The sequence below is a fragment of the Procambarus clarkii genome, chromosome 14, assembly GCF_040958095.1.
Source record: "Procambarus clarkii isolate CNS0578487 chromosome 14, FALCON_Pclarkii_2.0, whole genome shotgun sequence".
Classification (NCBI taxonomy): domain Eukaryota; kingdom Metazoa; phylum Arthropoda; class Malacostraca; order Decapoda; family Cambaridae; genus Procambarus; species Procambarus clarkii.
Window position 1 is genome coordinate 42,606,458 of NC_091163.1, and position 15,474 is coordinate 42,621,931.

The 15,474-nt window shown below is 45.4% G+C and overlaps 1 protein-coding gene across 12 annotated transcripts in view; it reads left to right on the forward strand.

The window, feature by feature from the left end:
* The window catches only part of Gcn5 (Gcn5 acetyltransferase), a 287,084-nt gene that overhangs the window by 54,806 nt on the left and 216,804 nt on the right, over positions 1–15,474 (forward strand). For all 12 annotated transcript variants that reach the window (XM_069324558.1, XM_069324554.1, XM_069324559.1 and 9 more), the window contains one exon: positions 9,134–9,292. In XM_069324558.1, coding sequence (XP_069180659.1) covers positions 9,134–9,292 — 159 coding nt within the window. The remainder of the gene's footprint in view (positions 1–9,133; positions 9,293–15,474) is intronic.

A 15,474-nucleotide genomic window follows, 5' to 3' on the forward strand; every position in this document is an offset into this window, starting at 1 on the left:
GTCTTATTAGTTCTTCATATTGATTATACTCTCTTGTCCCTAATTGCCGGTCATTGGACCATATTTAACCACTTAACTGCACCAACCGAGTTTTCTCAGTCGGCGGGAAACTGCGCCAACCGAGAAAACTCGTTTTGATTTTCGTAACCAATTTTAAATGTGTATGAGGTTGGTTGTGTACGAAATGGACTCTTAGGACCTCCAGTGAGAGGCAGCCATCTTGGAAAAAAATCCGAGAATGCCCTAGGGCTGCTAGCTGGGTTAGTACTGAATGAGCAACCATGGGTGGCGCACGCGCCTCTGGCTCCCAAACACCTGTCCGACGCGGTGTTGAAAGATAATGCTCTGTCGGTGAAATTCAAACCTTATTGTTTGAAGAACATAAGGGTCATAATATTGGGGAAGCCAAGCGCAATAAGGACCTAACACAAAGGTCGGATGCAAGTGATACAGCACCTATGAGGACGATATAGTGAGCGTATCCAGTTGTAGCTCTGAGTGTCACCCTTGCAATCCTATGCTATTTATTTAGATGATACTTAGATGAATCGTTTTCTGCGTTCAGTGATGATGCATCTGATACAAATAGCATAGATGAACAGTGTTAGCGGCTTCCATGGTGGTGTTTTCCATAGATATTTTCAAGAATACCTGAATCTCTTCCCAACTAGCGGACACTCTTGAGGCTAGCTGAAACTCTTCCTGACTGACGGACACTCTTGAGGTATGCTGAATCTCTTCCTGTGTGGGACCATACAAAGCGATCTTTTCAAGACTACCTTACAAATTTATCTTTTCTTATAATCTTTTCAATACTACCTTATGCTTTACAAGCTTGGTTACATACAACCTACAAGTTCTAAAGCCAAGGGTGTACGTGAGTGCGATATTTGCAAGCACACAGAATGAAGAAACAGGAAGCGAAAATTTATCTGTACCTGGTGCACTGAGAGCGAAATCGCGCTGTGTACCATGGACTACTTCGTTGATTATTACTCGCTTCCGAAATACTGAGTGTGTAATACAGTGTGTTACTGTGTAAATAGTGTGTGAAACTGTACATATTGTAATTTTAGTGAGTTTTTAACAGGTAATATTGCGACAATAAACATTTATTGTGGACACATTACTGACACATGTATCACAGTTCCATGGAACATTATGAACGTTCTACTGTATACATATTGTAAAGGACACAAATATGCATCATATACGTAAAAAAAAAAAAACGCATTGGAAATACATAAAACAAATAATTGAATATATATTTGTGGCAACACTCGGTGCTTGAATGGCCCGCACGACCGTGTCTGGGCGTGTCACGCACGGGCGACCAGGCCCTGATGACGTCACAGAGCACCTTGTCCACGTCCCCACAGCCAAACAGCCAAAGTAAGTGGAATTTGGTACTTATTTTTACATAGATGTGTTCAGGGAAGGGAATTTATCATTTTTACGAAGAAAAAATAATTTTTTGGGAACACTTCATTTCATGCGCATCGGGGAAATTTCTCAATAAACTCCGCGCAGCTCGGTGGTTAAGGTCTTTTCATTGCATATCTACGTACTTCCTACCTCTATACTACACATTGTTGTGTATCTTAGTAGGTGCATATTGGCTATACCAATGTTAGTGCTAGATTGGACTATATACATGTTCAGTTCCCTGATGTTGCACAGACCCAGTGTTCAGTTATAGAACTGAATTTTCATCTTCTCCTTGTACGTCACTACCAGCTTCTGTGTTGCAATGTCTGCAGTTGAATGTAGATTTCCAATCAACCACTCCTGCCCCCCTACAATTCCTTTTCATTGGGGCAGGAGGAGCTAGGATTACGGCCCTGGCTGTGGCCTTTTATTTGTGTTCCTTTTCCGGACAGTACATTTTTGTTTTAGTGCAGTGCATGTCCTACGTAATTCTCCTCGTACAGTACTGTGTCGTTCTGCCCTGCTGGGGCTGGTTGCGCCGCTACTGCGGGATGTGGTGTTAATGTTTTTCGCTTCGCATCTTGCGTTTCGGCACTTGGTACTCGCTTCCTCGTTGGTCTCTGCCTGGGCCCTGGCTCTTAGGTTTTCATTGCCATTTGTCCTTGCTGTTTGCGGAGTCTGCAGTTCGGCAGTTTCTGCTAGGGCTTCTTCTCGTCATCCGTTATCAGACTTGTTGGTCCTTCAGGGGTCCCCGGGAGGAGGGTGTTCCTCCCGGATGGGGCGTGTCTGCTCACCCAGGTTGGTTCTTTCCTGGCTCGCCGGGTTTGGGTTCCTGGTTCCCTGGGACGTTCCTTTTGGTTCCTTGACAGCCTTAGTTCAGGCGCTGCTTGCTCGTTGTTTGCACCCAGGGATTTTCCCATGGCTCTGCCTCTTTCAAATGATCAGTCCAGTATGTGACGGGGCTGGTTCGGTCTTCTCCTCGAGTCTTCAAGTCTGGTAATTTTGACTAGAGTCTCTCACCATCTGTTTGGTGATTAGGTGGCTTCGTTGATGGTGTCCCACCTGCCTGTTTCGTCTCGACGACGGTATGGGTTTTCTGGCAGTCCTTCCTTTACTTTTTGTCCCTTCATAAGGACAGCTGTTTTCCGAAGGGGTTCTTGGGGTTGTTGATGCTTGGTTGGTTGGCCGGGGGTGCATCTTCTTGTGTCCCGTTGTGTCTCTTAGCCGTTGTCTGTGTGCCGCGGCCTCTGTGGCCATGGATGTGCTTTGGGTTGACCCGGGATCCCTTCATCCCTGTTCCAGGGTTTGGGTCTCCCAGGTCGTCTGCAGGGGTCATTGGTGTTGCCATTTGTTTTGTTTTTGGGTTCCCCTCCCGGGTTTGTCCCTCTCTTGTCCTTGGCTTTGGGTAGTTAGCTCCGTGGAGCCATTGGGGCTGCCTCCAGAAAACCAGCGTTGAATGTAATGATACGCCATTTTCTGGGTGAGACCTGGAGGCGTCCCAGACGGGAGCCGGGCAGCTGAGGGGACAGTGCTCTGGATTTGTAGTTCTTATGTTCCGGGTTCGATCCCCGGTGGAGGGAGAAACAAATGGGCAGAGTTTCTTTCACCCTGATCTACCTGTTCACTTAGTAGTAAATAGGTACCTGGGAGTTAGACAGCTGCTATGACCTGCTTCCTGTGGGTGTGTAACCAAAAGGAGACCTGGTTTAGGACTGGGCCGCGATACCCTAAGCCCCGAAACCATCTCATGATAGCCTCAAGATACCCTCCCTGGCAACGCTCCCTCCCTCCAGTTGGCGTTTGTTTTGCATGTTTTGACATCCAGCTTCAGAACTGCAGGGTGAATCGCCGACGTGGAGGTCTGGGGTTCCTCCTCCCCTGGGGTCTGTGGTGGGAGGGAGCTGCGTAGACATGTGGCGTGGCTCAGGTGATGTCATGTTCATTTTCATTTGGGGAGTTCTGTCCACTCGTTTGTCTATTTTAGTCGTTTTAACCAGAATAGGGGTTTGTTTAGAGACGCTTACCTTTCTTGGTGCCTGGCCCGGTCGATGCCAGACACAGAATGCTCCAAATCCCATGTGTATTTCTATAGACCATTGCTCCTTATGCCTCTCTGAGGGGGCCAGGTTTTGGCTCGTGGTTCCTGGTAGGCCTAGAACTCCATTCACATTGACTGATGCCAAAGTCTAATGATGTACATATCAGCCTGGATAGCTCCAGGGAGTCTCCGGGTCTCAACCAGAAAAATGGCGTTTCATTACATTCACCGCTGGTTTTTTGTTTCCTGCCTGGGGGGGGGGGAGTTCTGCTCTTGGTTACCCTCTATTGTTCTTGGTGGTCCCCCTGCTAAGGACCCTGTGAGTGGAGATGGCCTAGGGGTTCAGCTGTAGCAGTTTGCTGGTATTTTTTTGGCGCTGGTTAGCAGTACCCTGCCTGGGCTTCCCTTTGTGAGATTACGCGACTAAGGGCCCTGGTAACCCCGTGGGGGGACTCTGCTTCAATGGACGCAATCCTTGGGTCCCCTCTCGTTTTGTGCGAGTTTGAGGTTTGCTCTGTCCCAAGCTCAGGTGTTGCATGCTAGGTTAGGTTGCTGCAACACACTGTGTTGGTTACTGCCTCGATTTGGTTATATTGACCTGGACTTGGGGGTGTTGGTCACTTCAACCTTGGTTCAGTCTGTGCTCTCTCATTCTTCTGCTGTGGTTTGTTCTGCTCCCCCCCCCCCCCCCACCCTCCCTACTTCTGGCTATGAAGCGTCTGAGGGTTTCGGAGTCAGGGCAGGTTTTAGTTGGGTTGGAGACTCGGGCAGTCTTGGGGGTTGCCACTTCCGGGGTAGCGACAGAAGCATTAGAAACATTCCAGCAATGCATATGGGTCTGAGCAGGGGGCCCCACTTCCTTAGCGTTTTTCTGGATGCCCCGGGTTTTTCTTGTGAGGCTGTGGCTTTGGGGGGGATGGCTCGGCCCCAAGTCCTGCTTTGGAGGTTCCTAAGGCGGGAGAGGGGCTGCTTTGGGGGGTCTTGGGCCCCATTGGACCCCGCTTCGGTTTTTGTGCCCTCTGGGCGGGGTTTACTGTTATGAGGTGTGGGGGGTTTTCTTTTCCTCCGCTTCTGCTTGTTTTCATCCGATGTTGGATTTATTGGTTCTCCAGGAGGCCCGTGGGGGTTCTTCCCGGTGGGGTCATGCCAGGGCTCAGGGTTCTTCCCGTCGGGGTAGGCAGGTAGTGCCAGGTTTGGTGTTGGCGCCGTCCTTGGACCCGTCTTCGTCTTTTTTGCGAGGTTCTCTTCGGGGGTGTTGTTCCATTGACGGGGTGATGGGGGCGGGGCTTGTGTTGTTTGCTCATGCCTGGTCTTGTGATTTGTGGGCTTTTTGGATCAGTTTTGATGGCCTGCAGTGGTGTTGGGTGGCTCCTTCCCCTTTGGGGGTTTTGGGCTGGCGGGCCAGGCCTCTTCACCTGTGCTCTGCCGAGTCATCTCAAGGGGGGGGGGGGGTCCTTATGTTTTTCTTTTGCCCCTCTTTTCAGTTGACTGCTCTGTCCCAGGTCTGGTTTCTATTAGAGCCGGGCGCTTATGTGGTGTCCCTGGACTTCTGGGATGCTTATTGGCACTTACCAATTCATCCGAGGTTCAGGGTCTGGCTCAATTTTGTTGTGGGGAATCGGGGTTATCATTTTCGTTGCCTTCCATTCGACTTGAACCTGGCACCTCGAGTGTTTACACTCCTTACCCAGGTCATGGTAGCCCATCTGCATCTTTTAAGGGTTCAGGTCCTAGCCTACCTCGATGACTGGTTGGTGTGGGCTCCCAGCCAGTCCATGTGTCTGCTCACCAGGGATTTGGTTCTTTCCCAGCTTGCCGGGTTTGGGTTCCTGGTGAACTGGAGGAAGTCCCATCTGGTTTCCTCTCAGGTTTGGCTTTGGCTGGGTCTTGTGTGGGACTCTTGGACCACTTCCTTGTCTCTCCCTCTGAAGGCTCTTTTTGGCTGTGGTTCTGCCTTCGCTTGTTTTTGGGGGGCTCCTGGGTAACCCGGCAGTTGCTCGAGGGTTTGTGCGGGAGCCTGAACTTTGACGTGATGGTCTACCTGGCAGGTCAGGTTTGGCTTTGTTGGCTGTTCTGGTTCCCTCAGGGCCTTCCCTTCCGCCTCTCTTGCGATTGCTGGGTGCAGCCTCCGGGAGCCTTGCGTCGCCGACTTCCTCTTTGGGTTTTTCGGGATTCAGTGCCTTGGCTCCTACCCTAGCCCTCACTTGTTATGATCACAGACTCGTCGTCTCTAACTGGGCCTTTTTGACCAGTGCTCACCAGGCCGGCCTGGGGTGGTGGGGTCTGTCCTTCCGTCAGGTGTACAGCATGGTGCAGGAGTTTGCGGCAGTGTGGCTGCTGCTTTGGAGCGTTCGGATCGCTTGCGGATCGTCGATCTGGCTCCATTCGGACTGCTTCCCAGTGGTTCATTGCCTGAACCATGGAGGTTCAATGCGGTCCTTGGCTCTTTGGGGCTGGTCGCTTCGGGTGACTCGTCTTCTGAGGTCTCGAGGTTTGGCTCTCCTGGCCGTTTGCTTCGGGGTCGATGCCTTGCAGTAGGACTGGTCGAGGTGGGGTTACCTGTACCTCTTCCCCCTGGTTCCACTGTTGCTCCAGGTCCTAGCTCACTTGGAGGCTTCCCTAGGTAGAATAGTCCTCTGGGCTCCTTGGTGGCCAGCCCATCCTTGGTTCAGGCACTGCTTGCTCGAGTGTCTGAACCTGGGGGTCTACCCATGTTTCTCTCTCTTTCAGCAGTTTGGACCGGTCCGTTACGAGGCAGGTTCGATCTTCTGGAGTCCTCGCGTCTGGTCTTTCTAACTCGAGTGTCTCACCACTTGTATGGTGGGCAGGTGGCTTCGTTGATGGTGTCCCGACTGTGTTTCGTCTCGGCAGTGGTGTGTAGTTTTCTGGCGGTCCTTCCGGTATTTCTTGCCCCTTCATCAGTTTACCTCGGTTGTCTGTTCAGGTTGTTTTGGCCTTTCGTGGTTGTTCCAGGACCGTCATCTTATGCCAAATACTGTCACATCATATTGTGCAGCGTTAGCGGAGCCGGCTCAGCTTGTGGTTGGCATTGATGTTACTTCTGCACCATTCCTTAAGCTGTCAAGGGCTTTGTTTCACCTCCAGCCTGCTCATGCACTGCCTGAGCCATTCTAGTCTTCGGACTGGGTGCTCTTTTTTCTCCACCTCGGTTTGGGGTAGCCCCTTTGGTTCAGGATTGCTTTGCCAAGGCTCTTTCCCTGTTGGCATTGGCCTCTAGGGATTGGGTCGGGGAGCTTCATGCTCTCTTCCGGCGCATGGGTTTCTTCTTTTTTGTTCCTGGTGGTAGGTTTGTTCGTTTGCTGCCGTCTCCTTTTCTGGCAAATACTGAGACTGCTGCTTTCCAGAGGGGTCCTTGGGTTGTTGATGCTTGGTTGGTTAGGCCGGGCGTGCATCATGTGTTGTGTCCAGTTGCAGCTCTCTGCCGTTACCTGGGTGTTATGGCCTCGGTGGACGGGGGCACCCTTTGGGTTGACCCGGTTTACCTTCTTCCCTGTTCCAGGGTTTGGGTCTCCCAGGTCGTGCGCAGGGTTATTCGATCCAACCAGCCTGTGGTCTACCCTCGTGCCCACGATGTTCGTAAATTTGCTACTTTGGCTGCCGTAACACATCTTTGGCTGACATTCGGGCATGTGGTTTTTGAAGGTCTAACAGGGTCCTGGCCGCTCGCTACCTTGTCAATGTTCCTGGGCCTAGTCGGGCCTATGTCGCATGTGGTCAGCGGTTGTAGCCTGTTGTCTCAACTTCGCACTAAAGGGCAAGTGCCGTCTGCCTCCCATGTGAGTCATTCTTGTTTTGTCTTTGGTAAGTAGCTCCGGGAAGCCGAAGGGGCTTCCCCTAGAAAACCAGCATTGAGTGTAATGAAACACCATTTTCTGGGTGAGACCTGGAGGCTTCCTGGCAATAGTATGCGATTTTTTGCGTGTTTTTGATATCCAGCTATAGAATTGTGGTGTGAATAGCTGGTGTGAGTGTCTGGGGCTCTTCCTTTGCCCTCCCTGGAATGGTAGGGTTGCGCAGACAAGTGGTGTGGCGACATCATGCTAGTTGCTAGTTTACATTTGGGGAGTAATGTCCACTAGTTCGGCTTTCAGTAGCAATATTTTAACCAGCACAAGGGTTCGTTTTTGGATGCTTACCTTTCTGGGTGCCTGATCATGTCGATGGCAGACATAGAATGCTCCATAACCACATGTGCATTTCTATAGGCCATTGCTCCTCGTGCCTCTCCGAGGGAGCCAGGTTCTGGCTAGTGGTCCCTGGTAGGCCTAGAACTCCATTCACATTGACTGATGCCAAAGTCTAATACAGTATATCCATATCAACTCCGGGTAGCCTCTGGGGTCTCACCCAGAAAATGGCGTTTCATTACATTCAACGCTGGTTTTTCTCAGTCTCTTGTCAGACATAGACAAGGATACCAATTATAGTACTGTATCATCATTTGCAGATGATACTACTAGGATTTTCTTGAGAGTAGACAATATAGAGGGCACAGCAAACCTCCAATGTGATGTAAATCAGGTCTTTCAACATGACAAATAATAATATGTTTAATGCAGATAAGTCCAGGTCTTGCCCTATAGAAGAAATAAAATATAAAAAATGGAGAAATTGCTGACATGAAGATGATGCTTAGATTTTTTGCTTTCAGAATCCACTCTATAAAAACATCTAATTATAGAGACTGATTAAAATTTAAAAACATGTCTTCTCTAGAGTGCAGGCAATAGAGAGATCTGTAATTTACACATGGAAAATATTAAAGGGGGCTGGTTCCAAATTTGCACTTGAGAAGGAGGCATGGCAGGATGTCCAAAATAGCCCATGGGAAAGCAGAGAAGCAATAGGCATGTTGAGAGAGAACTCCATCAGCATCAAAGGCCCAAGACTTTTCAACACTCTTCCTATATATATATAAAAGGCATAAGTGTTCGGTCTCTCATGGTGTCCAGGAGAGAACATGATAAACACCTCCAAATGATACTTGATAAACCAGACACATTCATGTGTCAGGCTGCGAGCAGCTGCATCCAACAGTCTGGTTGAACAGCCCACCAACAAGGAGGCCTGGTCAGAGACTGGGCCATGGGGTTGTTGATCCTCGGAATCACCACACAGTAGTGACAAGGCAGAGTGGTTGGGGATGTGTATGTGTGTCATATCAGGAGATGTATTGTATTTGAGGTTATAGTATCTGCCTCTCGAGATATACTGTGGGTGGGGATGGGTTTACCTGTCTTGATGACCTTTGTGATTAGTTAAACATTTGATTGTCTTTATACCTCCATTACACAAGCAGAGAAGCACACAGTTATACCGACTTCTTGTTCTTTCTTCATATCTTTGGTGCGGCTTATTGATAGCTTTCTAAAAAAAACTCATCCAGTGAAGAAAAGTAGCAGTTTATTGGCTTAGGTCTTGTAAATTGCATCAGTGAACTGACTCATTAGACTGTAAAGCTGCTACATTAATTTTTGAAGCTTAGTTGCATTATTTCTAGTTTTACTGGTTGTGTCTTGACCACTACATAACTGCAGTGTCTTGACACAGTTCAGAATGCTTTACTTTGTTTCTTCTTATTAGGTCTTAAACAACTATTTTTTAACCATTTTTTCATATTAATTTTATGATTTATTTCCTTGACAGGTGTACTCTTATCTGTTCCGGCGTCTGCGAAAGTGTATTTTACAAGTCAGTCCTCCGACAGTTGAAGGACCTTTGGGTACACCTCCATTTGAACGACCCTCAATTTTCAAGGGTGTAACTAACTTTGTGTTGCACAAATTTAACCATCTTCAACAAAAGGTAATTGCTAAAAATACAATATTGTATGTTTATTGGTACATCCCCAGTGGGTCCCTGAAGCTGTCTTGCTGAGATTACACTATACTAAATGGACACATCAACTGTAGAAATTTTATTTGGCCTACCAAGGACCAGAACTGGAACCTAGCCCATAAACAAACTCGAATAAATAAATAAATAAATCAGTACAGTATTTAAATGACCAAGGTCAATCGCTCAGCCCGGGTGAACGTCCAGCCAGGGTGTGGCCATGTGTTGACACACGCATGCATGCACCCATGCACACACCCATGCACGCACGCACACACGCACGCACGCATGCATGCACCCACGCACACACACACACAGACATTGTTGCACTCACGGAGACAAAACTTGAAGATGTTATTTTAAATGAGATCATATTCCCAAGGGGCTACTCAATTTGGAGACGGGACAGAAAAATTAGGAAAGGCGGTGGCATTGCTGTGCTGGTGAAAGAACACCTAAAGGTGAAGGAAATAATGACTGCCAATCCACAAGAAGTTGACATAATAGCAATAGAGATCTGCAATGAAGATGATAAACTAATGATCATAAATGCATATAGTCCACCACCAAGCAGCACATGGTCAAAGGAGGAGCTAGATAGTAAACGAGAAGGTCTTATAACAATAATGAGAGAGATTATAGCGAGAGCGGATAACGATAGATCACGACTGTTGATAGTCGGTGACTTCAACTTGAAATCCATAGTCTGGGAAGCATATGAGGCTAAAACAGAAGATTTTTGGACCTGTAGATTTGTAGACCTCATCCTGGAAACATTCTTGTATCAACATTTTAAACAAGCTACGAGGATGAGGAAAGGTGACGTTCCCTCCATGCTAGATTTGATATTTACCAGGAAGGAGGAAGAGATATTTGACATTCAGTACCTTCCTCCCTTGGATAAAAGTGACCATGTCTTTTTTGGCAATAAAGTATGCAATGCGTTATAATCTGGAAGAAATTAAGGAGGTTGAAGCAGTTGAAAAACCTGACTTCAGGAGAGGACATTATGGCAACCTTAGAATTTTTTTTAGTGAGTATAATTGGACAGACTTGTTGCTAGGCAAGGAAGTGAATGAGATGTATGTCAAGTTTTGTGAAATATATGATCAAGGCACAAAAAAATTTATACCAAAACAGAGATGCAGAACTAGGAAACAGGATTGGTTCAATAGAAATTGCGAGAGGGCCAGAGACCAAAAGACACAAAAATGGAATCAATACAGGAAGAGGCCAAACCCCGAAACATACCGGCGATACAAAGATGCGAGAAACAACTACACGGCAGTGAGGAGAGAGGCAAAAAGAAATTTTGAAAAAGGGATTGCAGACAAATGTAAAACAGAACCAGGTCTATTCTATAAATTCATAAACAACAAATTGCAGGTAAAAGATAATATTCAGAGGTTGAAAATGGGAAATAAATTCAGGGAAAATTAAAAGGAAATGTATGAAACACTAAACGAAAAGTTCCAAAGTGTGTTTGTACAAAATGAAATCTTCAGGGAACCAGATACAATAAGAATTCCAGAGAACAACATAGAGCACATAGAGGTGTCTAGAGACGAAGTGGAAAAAAATTTCAAGGAGCTAAGTAAGAACAAAGCAGTTGGTCCAAATGGAGTTTCACCATGGGTTCTGAGAGAATGTGCACCTGAGCTCAGCATTCCACTTCAACTGATTTTTCAGGCATCCCTGTGTACAGGAGTTGTAGCTGATGTGTGGAAAAAGGCTAACATAGTTCTAATCTACAAAAGTGGAAGCAGGGAAGACCCCCTTAATCATAGACCTGTATCATTGACAAGTGTAATAGTCAAAATATTGGAAAAAATAATTAAAACTAAATGGGTAGAACACCTGGAGGAAAACAATATAATATCAGACAGACAGTATGGTTTTCAATCTGGAAGATCCTGTGTAACGAACTTACTCAGTTTTTATGATCGAGACAGAGATTTTACAGGAAAGAGATGGTTGGGTTGACTGCATCTATCTGGACCTAAAAAAAGGCTTTCGACAGAGTTCCACATAAGAGGTTGTTCTGGAAACTGGAACATATTGGAGGGGTGACAAGTAAGCTACTAACATGGATGAAAAATTTTCTAACTGACAGAAAAATGAGGGCCGTAATCAGAGGCAAGGTATCGGATTGGAGGAATGTCACAAGTGGACTACCACAGGAATCAGTTCTTGCACTGGTAATGTTCATTGTCTACATAAACTATCTACCAGCGGGAATACAGAATTACATGAACATGTTTGCTGATGCTGCTAAGATAATAGGGAAGATAAGAAACCTAGATGATTGTCATGCTCTTCAAGAAGACCTGGACAAAATAAGTATATGGAGCGCCACTTGGCAAATGGAATTTAATGTTAATAAATGCCATGTTATGGAATGTGGAATAGGAGAACATAGACGCCACACAACCTATATATTATGTGAGAAATCTTTAAAGAATTCTGATAAAGAAAGAGATCTAGGGGTGGTTCTAGATAGAAAACTATCACCTGAGGACCACATAAAGAATATTGTGCAAGGAGCCTATGCGATGCTTTCTAACTTCAGAATTGCATTTAAATACATGGATGGCGATATACTAAAGAAATTGTTCATGACTTTTGTTAGGCCAAAGCTAGAATATGCAGCTGTTGTGTGGTGCCCATATCTTAAGAAGCACATCAACAAACTGGAAAAGGTGCAAAGACATGCTACTAAGTGGCTCCCAGAACTGAAGGGCAAGAGCTACGAGGAGAGGTTAGAAGCATTAAATATGCCAAAACTAGAAGACAGAAGAAAAAGAGGTGATATGATCACTACGTACAAAATAGTAACAGGAATTGATAAAATCGACAGGGAAGACTTCCTGAGACCTGGAACTTCAAGAACAAGAGGCCATAGATTTAAACTAGCTAAACACAGATGCCGAAGAAATATAAGAAAATTCACCTTCGCAAATAGAGTGGTAGACGGTTGGAACAAGTTAAGTGAGAAGGTGGTGGAGGCCAAGACCGTCAGTAGTTTCAAAGCGTTATATGACAAAGAGTGCTGGGAAGACGGGACACCACGAGCGTAGCTCTCATCCTGTAACTACACTTAGGTAATTACACTTAGGTAATTACACACTCACTTACTCTCACACACACTCACTCTCACACACACTCACTCACTCTCACACACACTCACTCTCACACACACTCACTCACTCACTCACTCACTCACTCACTCACTCACTCACTCACTCACTCACTCACTCACTCACTCACTCACTCACTCACTCACTCACTCTCATACACACTCACTCTCACACTCACTCACTCTCACACACACTCACTCACTCTCACACACACTCACTCACTCTCACACACACTCACTCACTCACTCTCACACACACACACACTCTCACACACACTATATATAACAATAATGAGAGAGATTATAGCGAGAGCGGATAACGATAGGTCACGACTGTTGATAGTCGGTGACTTCAACTTGAAATCCATAGACTGGGAAGCATATGAAGCTAAAACAGAAGATTTTTGGACCTGTAAATTTGTAGACCTCATCCTGGAAACATTCTTGTATCAACATGTTAAACAAGCTACGAGGATGAGGGAAGGGGACGTTCCCTCCATGCTAGATTTGATATTTACCAGGAAGGAGGAAGAGATATTTGACATTCAGTACCTTCCTCCCTTGGGTAAAAGTGACCATGTCTTTTTGGGAATAAAGTATGCAATGCGTTATAAGCTGGAAGAAAATAAGGAGGTTGAAGCAGTTGAAAACCCAGACTTCAGGAGAGGACATTATGGTGACCTTAGAAATTTTTTTAGTGAGTATAATTGGACAGACTTGATGCTAGACAAGGAAGTGAATGAGATGTATGGCAAGTTTTGTGAAATATATGATAAAGGCACAAAAAAATTTATACCAAAACAGAGATGCAGAACTAGGAAACAGGATTGGTTCAATAGAAATTGCGAGAGGGCTAGAGACCGAAAGACACAAAAATGGAATCAATACAGGAAGAGGCCGAACCCCCAAACATACCAGCGATACAAAGATGCAAGAAACAACTACACGGCAGTGAGGAGAGAGGCAGAAAGAAATTTTGAAAATGGGATTGCGGACAAATGTAAAACAGAACCAGGTCTATTCTATAAATTCATAAACAACAAATTGCAGGTAAAGGATAATATTCAGAGGTTGAAAATGGGAAATAGATTCACGGAAGATGAAAAGGAAATGTGTGAAACACTAAACGAAAAGTTCCAAAGTGTGTTTGTACAAAATGAAATCTTTAGGGAACCAGATACAATAAGAATTCCAGAGAACAACATAGAGCACATAGAGGTGTCTAGAGACGAAGTGGAAAAAATGCTCAAGGAGCTCGGTAAGAACAAAGCAGCTGGCCCAGATGGCGTTTCACCATGGGTTCTGAGAGAATGTGCATCTGAGCTCAGCATTCCACTTCACCTGATCTTTCAGGCATCCCTGTGTACAGGAATCGTAGCAGACGGGTGGAAACAGGCTAACATAGTTCCAATCTACAAAAGTGGCAGCAGGGAAGACCCCCTCAATTATAGACCTGTATCATTGACAAGTGTAATAGTGAAAGTATTGGAAAAACTAATCAAAACTAAATGGGTAGAACACCTAGAGAGAAATGATATAATATCAGACAGACAGTATGGTTTTCGATCTGGAAGATCCTGTGTATCGAATTTACTCAGTTTCTATGATCGAGCCACAGAGATATTACAGGAAAGAGATGGTTGGGTTGACTGCATCTATCTGGACCTAAAAAAGGCTTTCGACAGAGTTCCACATAAGAGGTTGTTCTGGAAACTGGAAAATATTGGAGGGGTGACAGGTAAGCTTCTATCATGGATGAAAAATTTTCTGACTGATAGAAAAATGAGGGCAGTAATCAGAGGCAATGTATCAGAATGGAGAAATGTCACAAGTGGAGTACCACAGGGTTCAGTTCTTGCACCAGTGATGTTTATTGTGTACATAAATGATCTACCAGTTGGTATACAGAATTATATGAACATGTTTGCTGATGATGCTAAGATAATAGGAAGGATAAGAAATTTAGATGACTGTCATGCCCTTCAAGAAGACCTGGACAAAATAAGTATATGGAGCACCACTTGGCAAATGGAATTTAATGTTAATAAATGTCATGTTATGGAATGTGGAATAGGAGAACATAGACCCCACACAACCTATATATTATGTGAGAAATCTTTAAAGAATTCTGATAAAGAAAGAGATCTAGGAGTGGTTCTAGATAGAAAACTATCACCTGAGGACCACATAAAGAATATTGTGCAAGGAGCCTATGCTATGCTTTCTAACTTCAGAATTGCATTTAAATACATGGATGGCGATATACTAAAGAAATTGTTCATGACTTTTGTTAGGCCAAAACTAGAATATGCAGCTGTTGTGTGGTGCCCATATCTTAAGAAGCACATCAAAAAACTGGAAAAGGTGCAAAGACATGCTACTAAGTGGCTCCCAGAACTGAAGGGCAAGAGCTACGAGGAGAGGTTAGAAGCATTAAATATGCCAAAACTAGAAGACAGAAGAAAAAGAGGTGATATGATCACTACATACAAAATAGTAACAGGAATTGATAAAATCGACAGGGAAGACTTCCTGAGACCTGGAATTTCAAGAACAAGAGGTCATAGATTTAAACTAGCTAAACACAGATGCCGAAGAAAAATAAGAAAATTCACCTTCGCAAATAGAGTGGTAGACGGTTGGAACAAGTTAAGTGAGAAGGTGGTGGAGGCCAAGACCGTCAGTAGTTTCAAAACATTGTATGACAAAGAGTGCTGGGAAGACGGGACACCACGAGCGTAGCTCTCATCCTGTAACTACACTTAGGTAAATACACTTAGGTAATTACACTCACTCACTCACTCTCACACACACTCACTCACTCACTCTCACACACACTCACTCACTCTCTCTCACACACACTCACTCACTCACTCTCACACACACTCACTCACTCACTCTCACACACACTCACTCACTCACTTTCACACACACTCACTCACTCACTCTCACACACACTCACTCATTCTCACACACACTCACTCACTCTCACACACACTCACTTACTCTCACACAC